The 18,971-nt window shown below is 49.0% G+C and overlaps 1 protein-coding gene across 20 annotated transcripts; it reads right to left on the bottom strand.

Annotated features, from left to right (window-relative positions):
• Positions 1 to 85: 85 nt before the first annotated feature.
• Positions 86 to 18,086, bottom strand: LOC113256587 (cytochrome P450 4F3). Of its 20 annotated transcripts, none has more exons than XM_048226789.2 (13): positions 17,987 to 18,086; positions 17,430 to 17,774; positions 15,342 to 15,486; positions 12,233 to 12,286; positions 12,012 to 12,139; positions 10,077 to 10,198; positions 9,046 to 9,316; positions 7,940 to 8,006; positions 7,618 to 7,747; positions 1,591 to 1,724; positions 1,430 to 1,494; positions 1,153 to 1,235; positions 86 to 773 (listed from the first exon to the last, which is right to left on the bottom strand). In XM_048226789.2, the coding sequence occupies exons 2-13, from the start codon at positions 17,625 to 17,627 to the stop codon at positions 596 to 598; spliced, it is 1,575 nt and encodes a 524-aa protein (XP_048082746.1). In that variant the 5' UTR covers positions 17,628 to 17,774; positions 17,987 to 18,086; the 3' UTR covers positions 86 to 595. The 20 variants fall into 20 exon arrangements, with proteins under 20 accessions (XP_048082746.1, XP_048082745.1, XP_048082747.1 ...); XM_048226788.2 differs by lacking the exon at positions 15,342 to 15,486 and adding an exon at positions 13,342 to 13,486 and having other exon boundaries at positions 17,987 to 18,075; XM_048226790.2 differs by having other exon boundaries at positions 17,430 to 17,628; positions 17,987 to 18,067.
• Positions 18,087 to 18,971: the final 885 nt, after the last annotated feature.

Here is an 18,971-nt window from a genome sequence, read left to right as displayed (position 1 = left end):
GACACACAAGAACAACAACCCCACCAATGAAAACCAGCAAAACAACAGACTATATAACAGATACAGTGATTGCAATGATCAGACACACAGGATAAAGTATCTATATTTGTTATGCTGAAGTAAACATAGTAACTATAGAAACATAGCAAAGGACTCTGAGGTAAGAAAAGTTGGGGTATATTAGATAGGAACAGAGGTCAGGGTGATCAGACTGCAGCGCCACCATGGCTTCTCCTCTGTGACCCAGAGCCTCAAACATGCCCCTTAAGTCGGTCCTTAACCCTGGTCTCTCCCTTGCTCAAACACCTCCCATGACTCCTTATTGTCTACAGGATAAACTCCCTTATTGGGCTCTGGGAAAACCAGCACTCAACATGGGGGCCTGCGGTCAGCTGGAAAGGCTGTCAGGGTCTTGGGCTCAGACAGCAGCCTCCTCTCTACTCCTCCTCGCCCACCCCTGGGTTCCCACAGGTCCCAAGCGCCCCCTGCTGGTACTCAGTGAGGCTCCGGCAGAAGAGATGGCAGTTTCATTCCTGGGATTGTGCAAAGCGAGGCGTGTAGGGTCTGGGTAGATCCCAAGCCAGGAGCTGGCTGGTTACTGGGGGCCCGCGCTCAGCGGCTCCACGCGCAGCCAAAGCCCGCCCTCCGCGCGCAGGATGAGCTCCGGCTTCCTGCGCGGCTCCTCCTCATCTGGCAGCACCCGGAAGCGCAGCAGCGTGAGCGCCAGGACCACCTTCATCTCCGTCATGGCGAACGTCTGCCCAATGCAGTTTCTGCGGGCGGGAGTGGGGGCTCTGACACGCCAGGAACCCCAGCAGATCCCATCGCGCAGGGATGCTCGCAGCCCGGCCCGCAGGGATCCAGAAGGGGGCTAACCATGCCTGGGACCCCCATGTGGGCTTGCCTATCCCCTGAGCTTGGCTCAGACCCCAGCCCTGAACTCAGACCAGCAGACAGGGGGAAGAGGCTCTGCCCACACCTCGAACCCCTCGTTGGACCCACTCAATCCCCACTCCCCTCTGGAGGAGGGGAGAGAAGGAGAGCCATCCTCAATTTCCCCCCTTTCCCACCCCCACAGCCATGTCTGGGATCTCAGTCCCAGACCCCTGCCTCCACCACCCCATTCCCACCTCAGATACCCTCTGCGCTCACCTGGGCCCTGCAGAGAAGGGAATAAAAGCCAAGGGTGACCTCTCCTTGATGTTTTCTGGGTCAAAGCGAAAGGGGTTGTATACCTGGGGGCAGGGAGAGGCAGGGCTGCTGGATGGAGTTTCCCAAGCCAGCCAGCCTTGGAAGAGGCAAACTTGTGTCTGATGGGGGAAGGTGATGTCTGATTTGCTAGGTCAGAACCCTGCGCCCTCCCCAAGGTCCCCCTAAGGGAATAGACAAGGAGGAGGGTGGGCTGTGGGGATGGAGGGGGAGGCAGCACCTCAGGGTCTGGCCACACGGATGGGTTGTGGTGGGTCCCAAAAATACTAATGAGGCAGATAACACCTGTGGGAGAGGAGGGCCCAGTCAGAAAGAGTTTCCCCCAGCCTGACTGGCCCCTCTTTCTGCCCTTGAGGCTCCTCCCCCTGAGGCTGTGGGCACCTTTGGGGATGACCCGGCCATCTGGGAGCACAATGTCCTGGGTACAGCAGCGAGAGATGACTGTGACTGGGGGATGCAACCGCAGACTCTCCTTGATGCACATGGTCAGGAAAGGCAACTGGGCCAGGTCGTCCCTAAGGAAGCTCCCCAACAATTATCCAGGCAGCAAAAACAGAGACCCTTCCCCCCCAATCCCCTACTGCCCCTTGAGATCCTCTCTCCCTCTACCAAAATGAATTCCAGATGGATCAAATATCTCCAAACTTATTGAGTTCTGTACATTAAATATGTACAGCTTTTTGTATTCAATCATACCCCAATAAAGTGATTTTTTAAAAAGAAAAAGAAAAGCAGTATCACAGAAGTAGGAGAGAAAATTTAGGTGGGTGTTTTTAGATTTTCTGAGCAAAACACAACACCCAAAAGCCAACCATAAAAAGGTTTACAAATCTGCATAAAAATTACATATTGCTTATAGCAAGAGAGCAAAATCAAAAGCCAAATGACTCAGAATCAACAGAAACAGATCCAATGTTGTATCTATGATGGTACTAGAGATACTAGCTAATGCAATTAGAGGAGAAAAGAGGAGAGTAATGCAATCTGAAATGTAGGGGTCAATGTGTCATTTTTGGCAGGTAGTGATTCTATGCTTAGAAAGCAAAAAAGGAAAAAAGAAAGAAAGAGAATATGCCAGAAAACTTTTATAAACATTGAAGATAAAATAAGGGGATTGTATTCTTGTTCTTTAATCCCCTTCAAATTGTGTGGTGATTTAAATTTTTCACATCTGATATCGTTAAGTAATTCAAACTGGAAAACTGTAAAACACCACCCCTCTGATTCAACACCACTCATTTCCCACTCTTACAGTTTGCCTAGGTTCTTATTTTTTATTTATCCTTCCAGAGCTACTTTTTGCATTAAAATTTTTTTAGAGTACCATCTTTTTCATTCAACAGTAGAGCAATCTCTTCTTGTATATTTCCTGGGATTTGTGTCAAGAATAAAGGCATCCATATTCTGGAACTATAAAATAATTTCCCACAGTTTCCTCTGGAGTTTTTAAGACACTTTTATTTTTTGTTTTAAATATTTGATTCCATCTTGATGTTATATTATTACAAGACGTGAGAAGCAGATTAAATTAATGTTTTTCTGGACAGCTCCCCAGTTATTCCAAGAGCTTTTTAAAATGGGTGAAGGAGTCAAAAGGTAATAACTTCCAGTTATAAAATAATTAAGTCATAGGGATGTTATCTACAGCATTACATAGTTACTGTATTTTCATTAATAATACCTTATTGACTATAGTTAATAATACTGTAGGTAATCGCACTGTATTGCATATTTAGAAGTTGCTAAGAGAGTAGGTCTTAAAAGTTCTCATCACATGAAAAAAATTCCATAATTATATATAGTGACAAATATTAGCTAGACTAATTGTGGTGATCATTTTGCAATACATATAAATATCAACTCATTTGTTGTACACCTGGAAGTAATAGAATATATGTCAGTTATACCTCAATATTAAAAAGTGTTGGGAGTAGTCCCCCAAAACGTGCATAAGATGTTAAATTGACAAGGCAAGAAACAACAAATGTTGGCGAGGATATGAAGAAAGGGGAGCTCTCTTATGCTGTTGGTGGGAATGTAAGCTGGTACAGCCACTCTGGAAAACAGTATGGAGGTTCCTCAAGACGTTAAGAATAGAGCTATCCTATGACCCAGCAATGCACTATGAGGTATTTGCCCCAAAGATACAGATGTAGTGAAAAGAAGGGGCACATCCACCCCAATGTTCATAGCAGCAATGTCCATGATAGCCAAACTGTGGAAGGAGCCAGGATGCCCTTCAACAGGTGAATGGAGAAAGAAGATGTGATCCATATATACAATGGAATATTACTCAGCCATCAGAAAGGATGAATATCACCATTTGCATCAACACGGATGGAACTCAAGGGGATTATGTCAGGTAAAATAAGTCAAGGAGAGAAAGACAGTTATCATATGGTTTCACTTATTTGTGGAACATAAAGAATAGCATGGAGGACCACAGGGGAAGGAAGGGGAAAATGAAGGGGGGTGAAATCCAAGGGGAAGACAAACTATGAGAGACTATGGACTCTGGGAAACAAAACTGAGGGTTTTGGAGGGGAAGTGGGGTGACCGGATGGGTTAGCCTGGTGATGGGTATTAAGGAGGACACATATTGCAATGATCACTGAGTGTTATACACAAACAATGAATCATGGAACACTACATCAAAAACTAATGATGTACTGTATGGTAACTAACATAACATAATTTAAAAAAAAAAAGGAACCGAGATGCCCTTCAACAGATGACTGGATTAAGAAGCTGTGGTCCATATATACAATGGAATATTACTCAGCTATCAGAAAGAACGAGTTCTCAACATTTGCTGCAACATGGACGGCACTGGAGGAGATAATGCTAAGTGAAATAAGTCAAGCAGAGAAAGATAATTATCATATGATTTCTCTCATCTATGGAACATAAGAACTAGGAAGATCGGTAGGGGAAGAAAGGGATAAAGAAAGGGGGTAATTAGAAGGGGGAGTGAAGCATGGGAGACTATGGACTCTGAGAAACAAACTGAGGGCTTCAGAGGGAAGGGGGGTGGGGGAATGGGATAGACTGGTGATGGGTAGTAAGGAGGGCATGTATTGCATGGTGCACTGGGTGTTGTACGCAACTAATGATTCATCAAACCTTGCATCAGAAGCCAGGGATGTACTGTATGGTGACTAACATAATGTAATAAAAAAAACATTAAAAAAAGAAATGTTCATAAAAAGGGTAAATATGAAAAATTGGCAAAGATTTAAAATTCAATACAATAATACCATAGGTAAAGGTATGGGAAAGCTGGCAACATCAAGTTCAGCTGATAGGAACAGATTTGCAATAACTATTAAAATGACAAAAACTTGGGGCGCCTGGGTGGCACAGCGGTTAAGCGTCTGCCTTCAGCTCAGGGCGTGATCCTGGCGTTATAGGATCGAGCCCCACATCAGGCTCCTCTACTATGAGCCTGCTTCTTCCTCTCCCACTCCTCCTGCTTGTGTTCCCTCTCTCGCTGGCTGTCTCTATCTCTGTCGAATAAATAAATAAAATCTTAAAAAATAAATAAAGATAAATAAAATGACAAAAACTCAGAATGTCTTTGACTCAGTAATCGCTTTTCTGGAAATGTGCACTGGAGAGACATTCACATGTGTAAGCATGGGTCAGTGTTCACAGATGTTGATACCCCATGTTTATTTTAGCAAAAGGCTAGAAATGATCCAAATATCCACCAATGTGAGAGGTTTAGATAAATTATGGTACAGCCATTATGGTAGAATATTACACAGCAATCAAAAAGGAGAAATTAGGGCTCACAAGTCCTCTCACACACTGCAAGCTGAAAGGTAAATCAGCACAGAGTCTCTGTGCTGACTCTGGAAAGCAATTCAGCAATGTCTAGTATAATTGAGAATACTAACATGAGTGACCTCATAAAGGGATGAACCAAGTAAACTATGGACAGCTATGCAGCACACAGAAAGGAGTTGTAAGACACACCATCGAGTGAATAGAACAGTTACAAACTATGTATACAGAAATGCAAAATGTGTTAATTGACAAAAAGATGAGAGAGAGAGAGAGAGAGAGAGAGGATATAGATGATATAGATGATAGATAGATGATAGATAGATAGATAGATGATAGATGATAGATAGATAGATAGATAGATAGATAGATAGATAGATAGATGATAGATAGATAGATAGATAGATAGATAGATAGATAGATAGACAGATAGTTATGGAAAGACACATGACAAATCAATGAATCTAGAAACACCTAGGGAGACAGGAGGGGATTCAGCTAGGGGGTGGGGAGGACATCAGTGATAAACTGCAGTCTCCTTTATAATGTCTCAGGGCAAGAAGAACTTGTTCTCATCATTGTTTTTGTAATTCAAAACTACTTTCCCAAAACCCATGTTTGAGGAACAGAAAAGGTCCCAAAGACATTTTGCTACTGTATAGACCTTAATTGCCACTGGAGGCGGTAGGGAGACAGTTTTCATATAAACGTGGGTATAAGGATAGATGTCGTCTGAAAGGACACACAGGAAATCATTGACAGGAGTCACTCCTAGGGTGAGGATTAAGAAAAAAGTTCATTTCTATTATAAACCCTCTCTTTCTTTTAAAGATTTATTAGTTTATTTGAAGGGGGAGAGGGCAGGGAGAGGGAATCTTAAGCATGCTCCATACTCACCTTGGAGCCGGACACGGGGCTCAATCTCACAACCCCGAGACCATGACCTGAGTGAAAATCCAGAGTTGGATGTTTAACCAACTGAGCCACTCAGGTGTCCTGATTATAAATTCTTTTTAATACACCTTTTATTTTTTTTAACCAGGTGTACAGTTTTGTTTGAAATCTTGGTTGAAACAGCATAAAAATGTTTCTCTAGTCTACCTCACAGGACTGCTGTGCTGAATGAAGGCTTGGAGTGGAAAATACTACCTATAAGATGCCCCTCCAGTCCAGTGCCTACTCAACAGCCCCAAGCCCCTGGCCCGCCCCAGGCCTCAGAATCCCCTCCCTGGTCCCCATGTTACTGCTTGTCCTCTCCAGTATGTTCCCCATACTAGCCCTAGAAAGATCTTCCTGGTACCCAGATCTGACCAGTCCTCCTCCCACTCAAACAATTCCCACAGTTCCCCATTGCCCTGGCATTAACAACTGAAGCCAATGACATTGCTTCTAAAGTCTCCCGCAGGGGCGCCTGGGTGGCGTAGTTGGTAAGCGTCTGCCTTCGGCTCAGGGCGTGATCCCAGCATTCTGGGATTGAGCCCCACATCAGGCTCCTCCACTAGAGCCTGCTTCTTCCTCTCCCACTCCCCCTGCTTGTGTTCCCTCTCTTGCTGGCTCTCTGTCTCTGTTACATACATACATACATACATACATACATACATACATACATACATACATAAAATCTTTAAAAAAAAAAAAAGTCTCCCGCAACCAGGCTTTGCTGCCATTCCCCAGCCACATCACCTCCCCGGGAGTCAGTGTCTCCTTCTCTTTTTCTTTCTTCTCCCCCTGTGTGTCTGCCTGTCTGCCTCTCTTTCTCTCTCTCTCCTTCCCCTCTTCCCTTCTCTATTTCTCTGTCTCTCTCTTTCTCCCTCCCTCCCCCTTTCTTCTCCCTTTCCCTCTTCCCTTCCTCCACTCCTCTTCACTTTTGCCCACTCTGTCTTCTTGAACTAACTGTACCCCAACTACACCCAAATATCTACTAATCATCACTCAGGGTCTCAGCAGAGGCACTCTCTCTACCCGTAGGCTTGCCTTTCATACTCTCCACCCTAGTCCAGCCAATGTGGACCAGAAGCGTCCTGACCTGAGACAATTCCCCCACCAGTCTGGGGCTCTTGGAAGGCAAGGGCCAGGGCTGGGTCCTTCTTGGGTCTCCAGGACACAGAATGAGCTAGTAAGAATTGGAGAAGGTACAGAACTGGGAACAGAAAGGCAGTGTGTCAGTGTCCTCTGAATGGGGGCTGGATAGATGAAGACTCAGGAGTTCCTGGACAAGAATTAAATGATTTTAGAACTATGTATCCCAAATGAATCCTGGACTGAACAATATGGAAGGAATTAGAAGGCAAGAGAGAAGCAAACATATAGGGAGTGAAGATGTTCAGGGAAAAAAAATGTGATTTAAGAGGAAAGTAAGAGAATGGAGTGAAAGTTCACTTACTGAATATGTACTAAGTGGCATCATCTGCCTTCATACATTGTCACTAATTCTCTCAGCAGCCCGGATCTTTCTCACTTTCCCCTACTCTCCAGGCTGGGTACAGACCCTGCCTCTGAGCTCTACTCCTATCCTCACTACGCAATAATGACAGAATTAACCAAAAGATTCGTCCCCTTCCCCAGCTGGGGAACAAAGCCAATGACAGAAGTTCAGGAAAAACCATAAGGATCTGCACTCACCATTCAATCTCTTGAGGCTCACGGTCCCTCAGGAGCTCTTGCACCTCCTGCCGGCAGCGCTCCTGGTATTCTGGGTGCTTTGCAAGGTTGTACAGGACCCAGGAGAGGCCACTGGCTGTGGTGTCATGGCCTGAGAGGCAACCAGACATGCTTGGGTCCCTGGGCTTATTCAGCACCAGAGGGTGGACAACACCCTTACTTAAAGACCTCAAGGGAGGATGGGGAAGATGGGGTGGGATGGGGTGGTCCAGGGCCAACCCAGCAAGTCCCTGGGATTGAACAGACCCCTGCCCCCCCCATAGTCCCACACAGGGATGCTCACCCTCAAACATAAAGGTGTCAGCTTCAGCTCGGATGTCCTCGTCTGACAATTGTTTTCCATCTTCATCCTGAGAGAAATAAGACAGCCACGTACACACACACACACCAAGTCACATCAGCTCTGAGAGCTGCTGAGCCTAACCTGATACATCCAGAACCCCAAGCCCAACCTGCATTCTTACACCTCTTTTGCTCACTATCATCGGAGACCCCACTCCACAGTCCTCCTTCTTGGACTCTTTCCCTCCTGCTTTGTCCCTGGTTGGAGGAATCAATGATCCATAAATATTTTCATGTTTCTACATGATGAGGACTTTCTGGAAAAAAGTTACTGACAACCTGCATTGCAGGAGATTGAATGACAACTTCCCTTGGAAGTTAGAGATTGAGCATTGCTCCAGAGCCACTTGCTCACATTCTACAATAGTAAATCCAGAGATTCCTCATCTCCCCTGGCGATAAGCCAACAGAAGCTGTAGACTTTGCCTTCTCCATGAAGAGGACTTCTTTGTCCTCCCAAACTCTCTCTCTCTCTGTCTCTCTGTCTCTCTGTCTCTCTCTGTCTCTCTCTCCCATGAGTGCGCGTGCACACACACACACACACACACACACACAGAAGAAGAAGGGGCAGCTGTGTCAGCCGTCCTTCATAAGTTCCAAGATTCATAATGTAGAGTTACCTCTCCTGTGATGGAAGCATGGCTGCATGGAAAGATTAAAGCATCATGTAACTCTCAGAAGAATTTTAGAATGAGGAACCACGCCTACAATTCTACTCTGGCTACCCTTACTTCTGTGAGCAATAATTGGGCTTCTCTGAACTAGGGTTCTGGTGTATAAATAAACACACACACACACACACGCACACTAGACGACCTTATTAAGTAGAATAAAATCTCAGGCCCTTCACAGTTTCAGACTTAGCAGTCCCCTGCAGACTGCATTCTACATAGTCATCTCTAAAACATATCCCTAATCCATTCCTCCCTTCCTCAAGCAACTTCCATGGCTCCCCAGTGCCCTCTGGATCAAGTCTGAGTTCTTCAATCTGAAATTTGAAATCAAGGTCCATTCTACCTCTTGAATTCAGATCCCAGAGAAACCCACCTTGGTCAGCAGGAGGACATCAATGAAGTCCAAAGTCTTGGTCTTAGCCTTGGCCTGGAGAAAGTCATCAACACCCTGATCGGGGAGAGTGCGGCGCCGCTCCTGGATGACAGCATCTGTGAAGTTATGCACCAGGCGGCAGGCTCTGCGGAAGCGCTGTCCATCCGGGGTGAGGTAGTACAGGAAGTCCATGTGCACGAGGATCTGCTGATGGCGTTTTGCCACAAGGGCACTGAGATCCAAGATGGCAGCAATATATTCACTAGGCTTCCTGCAGGATGAGGACATGAAGGGATGCAACAACTCACCTCACCTGAAAACTGAGAAAACGCCTCCCACCAGAGCTGGGAGCTACCTCCCATCAGAAAACTGACCAACCAGGTGGCCCCACAGGTACATGGTGGGGATGAGCCAGGAGATGTGACTCTCCAGACTTCCTTCTCTCCCTGATTCCATTTCTGTGAGCTGTGCCCATGCCCCAGGCACCCTATCCCAGCCAAGACATTACGTTTTTCTTCTCTCTCTCCATACCATTCAGACTTTACCTTCTCTTAGTTGGTCAGTGGATCCAGGCCCCTCCCTACTCTTGCATTCAAGTTCAATACCATCCAATGTCTACACAACAATTGGTCTTCCCTAGAGTCAGATGTCCAAGAACAGCTTTGACCATGACCTTCATCTGCTCAACACCTTCCAGGCCTCCCTGCAAACTGCAGGATAAAGTTCACATGCCTTTGCCTGGATTTTGAAAGTCCTTAAGGTACAGCCCCTGCCAACCCATCCAACCTCATTCCCAAGGCAGCTCCTCACTATGGCACATGCTTTGCTCATCGTGGCCCCCTGGCCTTTATCAAACTTTTCTACCTATCCAAAAGAATCCCTCTTTCTCTTTCCCTTCCTTGTCCTTTAACGTCTAGCTCTGATCCATTACATCCAGGAAGTCCTTTCTAATTCTACTGAGAAGTCCTCCCTTCCCCATCCACTCCTTTGGGCCTATGGCTTATGTTCCCATGCCCAGGGCAGAGACTCACTCCTGGCAATTGCTGTCAAAACTGAAGACACATTTCTGCAGACTATCCAGGGTCATGAGGCTGATGTGTTCAAACATGTCCAGATGGGTGCTGCCCTCTGACACCAGGCGCTTCCATTTGGCCTGGGAAGAGAAGGAGGCAGAGCGGGGGATGGAAACTGCCTCCCCTGAAGCCCTCCCCAACACCAACCAACAAGATGGAATCCCCCAGACCCAGCCTTCTGGCCCCAGGCACACATCCCCAAGGAGGACCAAGCTTGGGTAGAAGTAGAGCCTGTTACTATTAAGACCCATGGCTGAGAGTCAAGAGATTTGAGTTCAAATCCTGGCTCTGCCTCATATACTATATGTGCCTTTGGTCAACTCATTGCCCTCTCTGGGCTTCACCTGCCAAAACTTCAGTAACAGTGAAGACGACTTGTCTGGTGTCAAATAAACCAGGTTGGAATGCCAGCTCCACTTATGAGCTCACATGCTAGCTGTGTGTGTGGGCAAGCTCCCTAGCCTCATTTTAATCACCTCTAATGGATAGGATTAACTCTGCCTCATAGAAAATCAAATGACACACCATATGTCATGGTATGTGCACATCCTTTCTAGCAATAGTAAGTGCTTAATGTTAGCTTTCATCATTTTCATTGTTATAAGTTAAGAAAAAGTCCTTTTTTGAGAAAGGTAGTCCATGGGCCCTGAGTACCCATGCACATTCTTGCTGGTATGCCCCCCAAAATGCAAGGCCTTTATGTTCTATACTTGAGCTATTTCTCTGAGTTGTGTTTGAAGGATACCCTTGAAGGAGAAGGTAAGGTTTCCCCCTGAACAGATGACAGGCTTTCTTCTAATTTCAAAAAAAGACAAAGAGTCCCTAAACCTAGTTACCCCTCCCCTGTCATGCAACATACTGCATAAGCATTGAAGCCCACCTGTGTTATCCTCATGGGATTTGGTGACTTAGAACACAAATCAAGAAACAACTGTGCTTATTGCACCATGAGTAATCAACTATCGTTTGTCTCTGACACAGGAGTCTCCTGTCTTCTGCAAGAATCCACAAAACAATAACAATCTCACTCCTCAGCTTGCAAGTGCAAAAAAACCCCAGGCACTTTACAAAGCCCCCACCTCCACTTCTTCACTTCCCTATATCCATACCCTCTGCAATGTGATTTTTCAGCACTTTCCATTAAGAGATGGAGCCTCGTTCACTACCTTTCGATTCTACGCTGGCCTTTTGCCTTACTTTGACCAATAGACCATGGTGAAAATGATGAAGTGATCTCCCTAAACCTAGATCTGAAGAAGCATTGTAGCTTCCTCTCATTTTCTTGGAACCCTGCCTCAGCAACATGGACAAGCCTGAGATGCCTTCTGGAGGGAGAGAATCACATAAAAGGAAGTTCAGTTGTCCAAGCTGAGACTATCCTAGATCAGCCTGCAGCCAGACAAACCCCAAACATGTGAGAGCCCAGATCTGCAAAGTATATACCTGACCACAGCGTGTCACAGGTACATGTGACCCCATCCATGTCCAGAAGAGCCAGCCAATTGACTCACAGACTTGTTAGCAGTAATAAACCCTCACTGTGTGAGACCAATGAGCTTGGAAGGGGCTCATTAATTCAGTAATAACTACTGTGTGATGTTCATGGATATTCAACTGTGTCTCATGTTCCAAGGCTTCTTTGCAAGGGAAACATAGAAACTAACACCTTCTGGGCACCTACTATGTGCGAGGAACCTGACTATACTACATTATCTTGAACACTCTGAAACGTGGAGACCATTATTCCCATTTTACAGCTGAGAAATTGAGACTCAGAGAGCAAGAGCAATGACCCCAAAGCTAACCTAGAAGAGCCAGTATTCCAGGCAAGATGTCACAGAGGCCTCATCACCCCCAAGGCTTCAGCTGGGACCCTGGGTTCAAGAGACTCACATGCATGATATTCACGCTGCCGTTGAAAATCTTCACATAGGGCTTCAGGATGTTGAAGTGGAAGGCAGGTGTCAGCATGTGGCGGTGGCTGCTCCATTTGTCACCAGCACTCAACAGAAGCCCAGCCCCTAGTAGAGGCAGCCATGAGGTGTGGGCAAGGGCAGTGCCTTCCCCTGGGCTCCCAAGGTTGTCCCCAGTCCCCTTTACCCACACTTACTCACCCAGCCAGGGCTTCAGAAAGCTGTAAAAGACCTTGTCCTTGGGTGCAATGGCAGCTGACATGAAGGAGGACCATCATGGTTCATAAGAGGGGAAGGGTAAGTGCTTTGGGCTTGGGGGTAGAAGCTCCCACCAGGGGTCTGCACACCTCCTCCAAGCCCAGCATAGCAGGAATGGGAACAAGGGCAGAGGAAACAGAGAGGAGTAGGGAGGTGAGGGGGGAGACCAGACCAGGCTGCAGCACAGAGCAGAACAAAGGCAGAGCCTGCAGACACACCCCCCATGCACTTAGATGCACCCTAACATGGCACAGCTCCTACCTGGTCCAATATGTTCAAAACACCCAAACACTAATCAGCACTCCAAAAAATGCCTTTACAGGGACCTAGAACACCTCATGTGTCCCAGAGCCCTCTGACATCTCCTGCAAAAGCTGACATGGCCCCACCATGCATTAACATGTCCTGACATGAAACAACGTGCGTAACACACATTGACAGGACACAACATGCTCTGACATGGACCCAAAGACAACCTGACACAACCTCAGTGTGACCCACAGGTTGTCCGACAGGACTGAAATATGACCCCACTAAGTGTGACACAGACATATCCTAAGACCTGCCCTGGACAAGACTCACATAAGGCCTCAGCATTTCCCAGAACTCTGGGTCACGGACCTCAGACAAACCCCACACATGGCCCAGACATGACCAACAGGAGAACTGGACATCTCAAATGGCATCTCGGACAAAAACCAGACAGACCCCACACATGCCACAGCCAAGCCCCAGCCATGACTAAGGGCACCTTCACTTGATCTCAGGTGTAACTATATACCAGGTATAACCAAGCATAATGCATACCAGCTGTAACCACAAGGCAGGTGGAAACATAAATGTGACCAGACATGGTCATACAGTAGACATTGCATAATCACAACCTAGGCGTGAACACACATGACTGCAGGTCTGGCAGGTTGGGGTGCAGGTGAGACAGAGACCATGACATCTCTGCCACAGCCCCTCCTATCTGCAACTGGGTCACCAGCCAAGCTGGAAGCAGCACAGAGACCTCAGCAGGGACTAAGCCGTGGTCATGGTGTGTCTACCTGGAGCAAAGAGCACAGGCTTGATGCAGGTGGGGTGGAAGATGCGGATGACTGCATGCCAGGGACCCACCCACCAGCAGCACACATCCCCATAGGTGCTTGCCAGGTCCTGTGTGTACAGGAGACCTTCCTCTGAGCTCTGAATCTGGAGAAGAACAAAGAGGACCCAATTCACACTCCTTCTAGGTGGCCGCAGGATAGAAGGACTTGCAGGGCAAAGACCCAAATCTGAGCCCCATGAATCCCCTCCAGCAGCCCAGTCTCTTCCTGGGATCCCTCCCCAGACCATCCATATGACAATTGGGGTCCCCTGGTTACAAAACCAAAAAGGGTCTTTCCCCATTTTGGATCCCAAACACCACGTTCACCTTGCTTCTCTTCATCCTCATTTTCCAAATAAGACAACTGAGGCTCTGAACAATGAAGTCACTTGCCTACAATCTCCCAGGTACTGAGTGCATTCCTGAGATCTAAGGCCAGGTCTGTCTGAACCCAGAGCCTCTGTTCTTAGCCATTGAGCTGCTTTCAGCCCCAAAACAATAGTTCTGAGAACCTACGCTTGCCAAAACCAGACAATCAGATCCACAGTGATTGAATGAAAAACTGGGGCACTTGGGTGGCTCAGTCAGTTGAGCCTCTGCCTTCAGCTCAGGTCATGATCCTGGGGCCCTTGGATTGAGTCCCACATCCAGCTCCCCGCTCAGCAGGGAGTCTGCTTCTCCCTTTCTCCCTGCCCCTTCCACCTGCTCAGGCAGTCTCTCTCTCCCTCTCTCTCTCTCTCTCTCTCTCTCAAATACATAAAATCTTCTTAATTAATTAATTAAAAATTGACTCTGAGATGCAGGCCAGGAAATTAAAGGGAATTCTGCAACTTTTCCTAGTACTGTTGGGAATAAGCTGACTTTTCCACTGAGGTTGAGCCTCTGGAACTCATCTTTACAAGAATGAGAATGAAGCTATCACAGCGGAAAACAGAACCAAAAATAAATAAATAAAAACAGATTTTGATGATGTTGTTTGAGACCTGGATCCAGCCATGCCTGAAGACAACATCCCTGGGTTTCACTGTAAATAAGTTTCCTTTCTTTGATTAGACCACATAGGGTCGAGTTTCCACCACTCACAACTGAAAGAGACCTTGGCAGCCCGAGAGAACTGGGGGCCTTCCCAGAGTCACCCAGAATTTGGGTGTCAAAGCCAAGGTCTCTATTGGATGTTGCCCATTCCCCTGCTCAGTGTGGTGTGTCTGGAGGTGGAAGAAGCAGAAGAAAAGGGAAGGAGCCAGGCTGGGGTGGGGTCTCCTCAGGCAGATTCCTGGGGCCTGGAGCAGGAGGGCAATGAACTTGCAGTGGACAAGCTGTAGGACAGGGTGGAAGGAAACAAACCACCAGAATGTCTGTGGCTGTCACAGAAATAACAGCCCAGGTACTGAACCACCTGCCAACCCTCATTGCTCTGGCCCTAGGGATGGGTGGGAGTGAGGCCAGGCCCAGCAGGGGACCTCAGATGCTATGCATGCCCACAGCATCACCCTGCCTTTTGCTTTAAATTTTTTTTGGTCTTGTCACAGACCCAGGTCCAGTAACTCCTCCCCCAGGAAGTCTTCCAGCCTGCCCCAGCAGAGGCCTTGACTCTCCTCTGGGCTGCCATAGTCATCTCCCTCTGGCCAATTCCACACCTCACCAGTTTGGGGTCTCTCTGTCTAGATCCATCTCTTCAGGATTGGGGGTTCCTCGAGGACAGAGCCTTGCAGTGAGGCCTCTTGGGGCCCCAGTGGTGCCAAGAACACCAGGGTGGGGGCGGGAGAGCAGACAGCAGTGGAGGGGGGAGAGGGTGAGAAGGGGGGTGATGAATAGAAGAAGGGAAGAGGAAGATGGCTGAGAGGGAAGGGGGAGGAGAGGCCAGGGACCTGCAGGGGCTGCAGGGAAGCTTGGAGATGGAGGGGTTGGAACCCCTGGGGTGTGTCAAGGGGCCCACCACCACAAGGTCTGCATGAGTACCTGAGGCGCTGGTGACACTCCGGACCATGTCGGGGTGGCACAAAACGACCAGGGGCAGCGTGAGGCCCATCCACAACTTAAACCCCTGGGGGTAGGTGGCCACCAGCTGAGTTAGGACCCTCAAGCCCTGCTCCGTGGGGGGGATCTATAAGCAAGAAAGGGTCGTCACCTCCCCAGAGGAACCATGGCAGGTCCCCCTGCAGTCTCTACAGTGTAGAGTATCCAGATTCTGCATAGATGGAGGGAATCTCTGCTTCCTCCTGCTCCTTCCCTCTGGGGATGATGGGTCCTGGAGGCCTCTCCACATCCCAAGGGTGCATCCAAGATGAGAGGGAGAAGACATGCTCTCTGCCCAAGGAGAAGCCGACCTTGGTTTGAGAAGTGGGATTTTCTGCTCCTGGGAGTGGTTCCAGCCTCAGCCAGGTCCCCATGGTTGAGGTTTGTGAGCAACAGGTGGACTCGACTCGTACTGGGGCTCATTCTCACACCCTGTCACGTCCTGACCAGTCCACACAGCCCCCAGCTCCTCACATGGTGAAGGGTCTGCAGACCTTCCAGTGCTGGCAGACCCCAGGGGACAGATGTGATCTCTACTCGTCAGTCAGGAGGGCAGCTAATACCTATGAGCCCCTACTGCCCTCTAGGCTGTGCATAGAGCATCCTGTCTGTCTGTCTGTCTATCATCTATCTATCTATCTATCTCTTCCTATCAATCTCCCCTGAACTCATGGACTCTGATCAGTTGTTCCCTTTGCAAATGAGGACACCAGGCCACAGCCCCCAATTGGAGAACTGGGGGCAGGGTTAGCTCCTGGGGACATATCCTCTCCAGTCCCTCTCCAGACTCCAGGATGCCCCATCCTGGCTGACAAATACTCTCAGGTGCTCCAGACAGGTGGACAGAAGGCATTTTCACCTTTTTGCTGCCCCCTGCTCCCCAGGGACCCTGAGGCACTTGATGAGGTTGGCCCAGAGAGGGAGAGTGATTCAGCCAAGCTCACATAGCACAAGAAACTAGAGGAGAGAAGAGTGACCCAGACCAGCCTCCATGGCCAAGACCTGGAGGGGGAGTGGGAGCAGTAACTTGACAACATTCCTGCAACCCCAAGGGTTTCTTAAGAACATTGCAAGGCCCAGAATCTCAGGCAACCTTCACAATTAGCCTCGGGAAAGCCTCCCATTCCGACCTTAGATATAATAAGCAGTAAAATCACAGGAAGTCCTTCCCACAGCCGTGGTCCTCTTCCTGGCAGTTAAGGTGAGCTGTGCTCAGCCCTGAGCCTGCTTTGGGTTGGTAGGAGCTAGCTGCTCATCCTTTGACCTTGACCATGGCAGGTGATGGCAAGTTTACCATCTATGTCATCAAACACTTACTTGGAGTGTCTGTTATAGGCCAGCCCCTGGATGGGCACTCTAGTGTCTGCTCCCCAGAGAACTATCTAGTTGGAAAGGTGGAAGATAAGTAACTGGAAAATTAATTCTTTAATTAACCATGAGAAGACCCACATCAAAAGTCAACATCTGGGGTGCAGGAGAGGGATCAAGGAAAGCTTCTGCAAGGAGAAGTGAGTGGTTAACTTTATTCAGGTTGGGTAATGGGCCCATTGGGACATCTTAGCAGGGAAGAGGAAGCAATCCTGGGGAGGGGTGTGAGTGGGAAGCTTGACCCCTGTGTGTCAGGGTGGGGAGGTCATAGCTAATGCCTGTAGACAAGTGAACAGACACAAGGGAACGGTCCACGAAGGGAGTGAACCCTGGACAGGCCCCTGAGAAGCTCTCCAGGGTAGCCATGGGCCCTGGGAACCACAGGACTGTGCTTATGCAGCCCGCCATGGGAGCCCCTCAGAGGGACATTAATGTAGGAAGAAGGCAGGAACTGGGTACAAACAGGCTAAAACTGGAAGAACAAAAATGTGCAAATGGTCTGGGATGGCAGAGTGGAAGACTGAGTGAGTAAAGAGGGGCTCCACTAGCCTCCCTGTTTCTCCCCTGACCCAGACCTCAGCCCAACCCCTGAGCCCCATTCCTGACCCTTCAGGAAGTCCATCCATGCTGATACCCCAGACCTGTCCTCCCACCCACACTCACCAGGCCCACGTGACCCCAAAGCCAGTTCCTCTTTGGGGGCTGCGGGAAGCACCGGAGACGGCAGCAGATGTCATACAAGCTATAGCTCCAGGCCAGGATGCGGGCCAGCAGCCAGGTGGCCCCAGCCAGCAGCAGGAGCAGCCATGGAGAGGCTGCCAGCTGCCCCAGTCCCAGCCAGGACAGGCTCAGCTGTGACATCCTGGGCAGAGCGGATAGAGGGTGAGCTCCTGAGACCCAGGAATGGGGCAGAAAGGTGAGATCCCTGGACTGCTCACAAACAGAGGGAGAGGCCGCAGGATGGGAGGGACAGCGACAGGGAGGGGCAGGGACGGTGAGTCCTGGGAACTGGACAAATGGTGTGGGGGGCAAAAGGGGGAGGAGGATCAGGAGAATTCCATAGGAAGAGGCAGAGTGAGAGGGAGAAACAGAGAGAGAGTGAGAGATATTTAACTACCCACTGGTACCCCTTCTTACCCTGGGACAGCCGCTCCCTGGAGCCACCCCCACCTTGGACAGCATCCTTCCCCACCCTGGGGCCAGGACACCCAGCCTGGTACCTTCAGTCAGGAACAGCTTAGCCATACAACCTCCTCTCTTCTCTTGGGAAGTCTTTGCCTCTGGCCCCTGACCCAGGGGACAAGGCTGCAGAGGCCAGTCTAAGCCAGCCAATCCCCGCCTGCCTGCTTACCTCCTCCCCACCTGGCAATGGCCCAAATGGTAGGTGGGGGAGGGGGACTTGAGTGTTATCAGAATAGTTTGGGCACTGGATCCTGAGAACTCAGCACCTCCCACGTGGGGTACGGGCTCAGTTGGGGGATGGGCAAAGGTGACTCTGGACCCCCAAGTTAACAGCCACCCCTGCCCTTTCAAAGCAGGGGTGCAGCAGGTAAAAGCTTGACCTTGAGAGTTCAGGTGCCATGGGAACAGGATCAGGCCAACCTCCTCCCAAAATGTATCTAGGGCTCCCCTTCACATGTGATTCAAGAGGGTGGCCTGCACCATTTCTCAGAAGACAATCAGGAAGCCTCTGGCCTCTGGACTGCACACCCTGGCAGGAGTTCAAGGCCTGCCTCCAAGCAGCCCAGGGCCTAGATTGAGACATGACTGCTGGGGGCAGGAACAAAGCAATGGGCCTGGCTGGGGATTACCTGTATCAGATTCAGGGGGTAAGGGGTCCAGCCCTCACCTGGGGCTGAAGAGGTAAGACTGAAGGGGTCCAGGAGAGGTGGGGCCCAGACAGAGGGAGCAGAGCTGGGAGACCCTGCATGGAGTTCTGCCCCGTCCTGGCTGTGACTGTGGGCTGTGCCAGCCCCCTGTGGCTCAGTCTTGCCATCTGGGAAATGGGGGTCAGATGAGGGCCTGAGATAAGGACAGAAGACAGTTCCAGAGGAAGGTGGAAAGGATCAGGCGCCTCCAAAAAGACAGAGGAGAAAGGGCTGACAACTGGTATTTGTGCTGCTGTGAGCCAGCATCCACATAAGTAAACCTACTCTTGCAGAAGACTGTATGTAAAGTGTGCCTACTGTGTGCTGGGCACCTCAA

This window comes from Ursus arctos, unplaced genomic scaffold (genome assembly GCF_023065955.2).
Source record: "Ursus arctos isolate Adak ecotype North America unplaced genomic scaffold, UrsArc2.0 scaffold_14, whole genome shotgun sequence".
NCBI lineage: Eukaryota > Metazoa > Chordata > Mammalia > Carnivora > Ursidae > Ursus > Ursus arctos.
The sequence above is the reverse complement of the archived record's forward strand: the minus strand, read 5'-3'. Positions and strand labels throughout refer to the sequence as shown.

What these genes read in the sequence shown, in the direction of transcription:
- LOC113256587 (XM_057311583.1), bottom strand. Translation starts at nt 17,627, where the DNA reads ATGTCACAGCTGAGCCTGTCCTGGCTGGGACTGGGGCAGCTGGCAGCC. An exon ending in ATGTCCTCCTGCTGACCAAG is followed by an intron (nt 8,007 to 9,045) that starts GTGGGTTTCTCT and finishes TATTTCTCTCAG; the next exon opens with GATGAAGATGGAAAACAATT. An exon ending in TGGCCGGGTCATCCCCAAAG is followed by an intron (nt 1,495 to 1,590) that starts GTGCCCACAGCC and finishes CCTCTCCCACAG; the next exon opens with GTGTTATCTGCCTCATTAGT.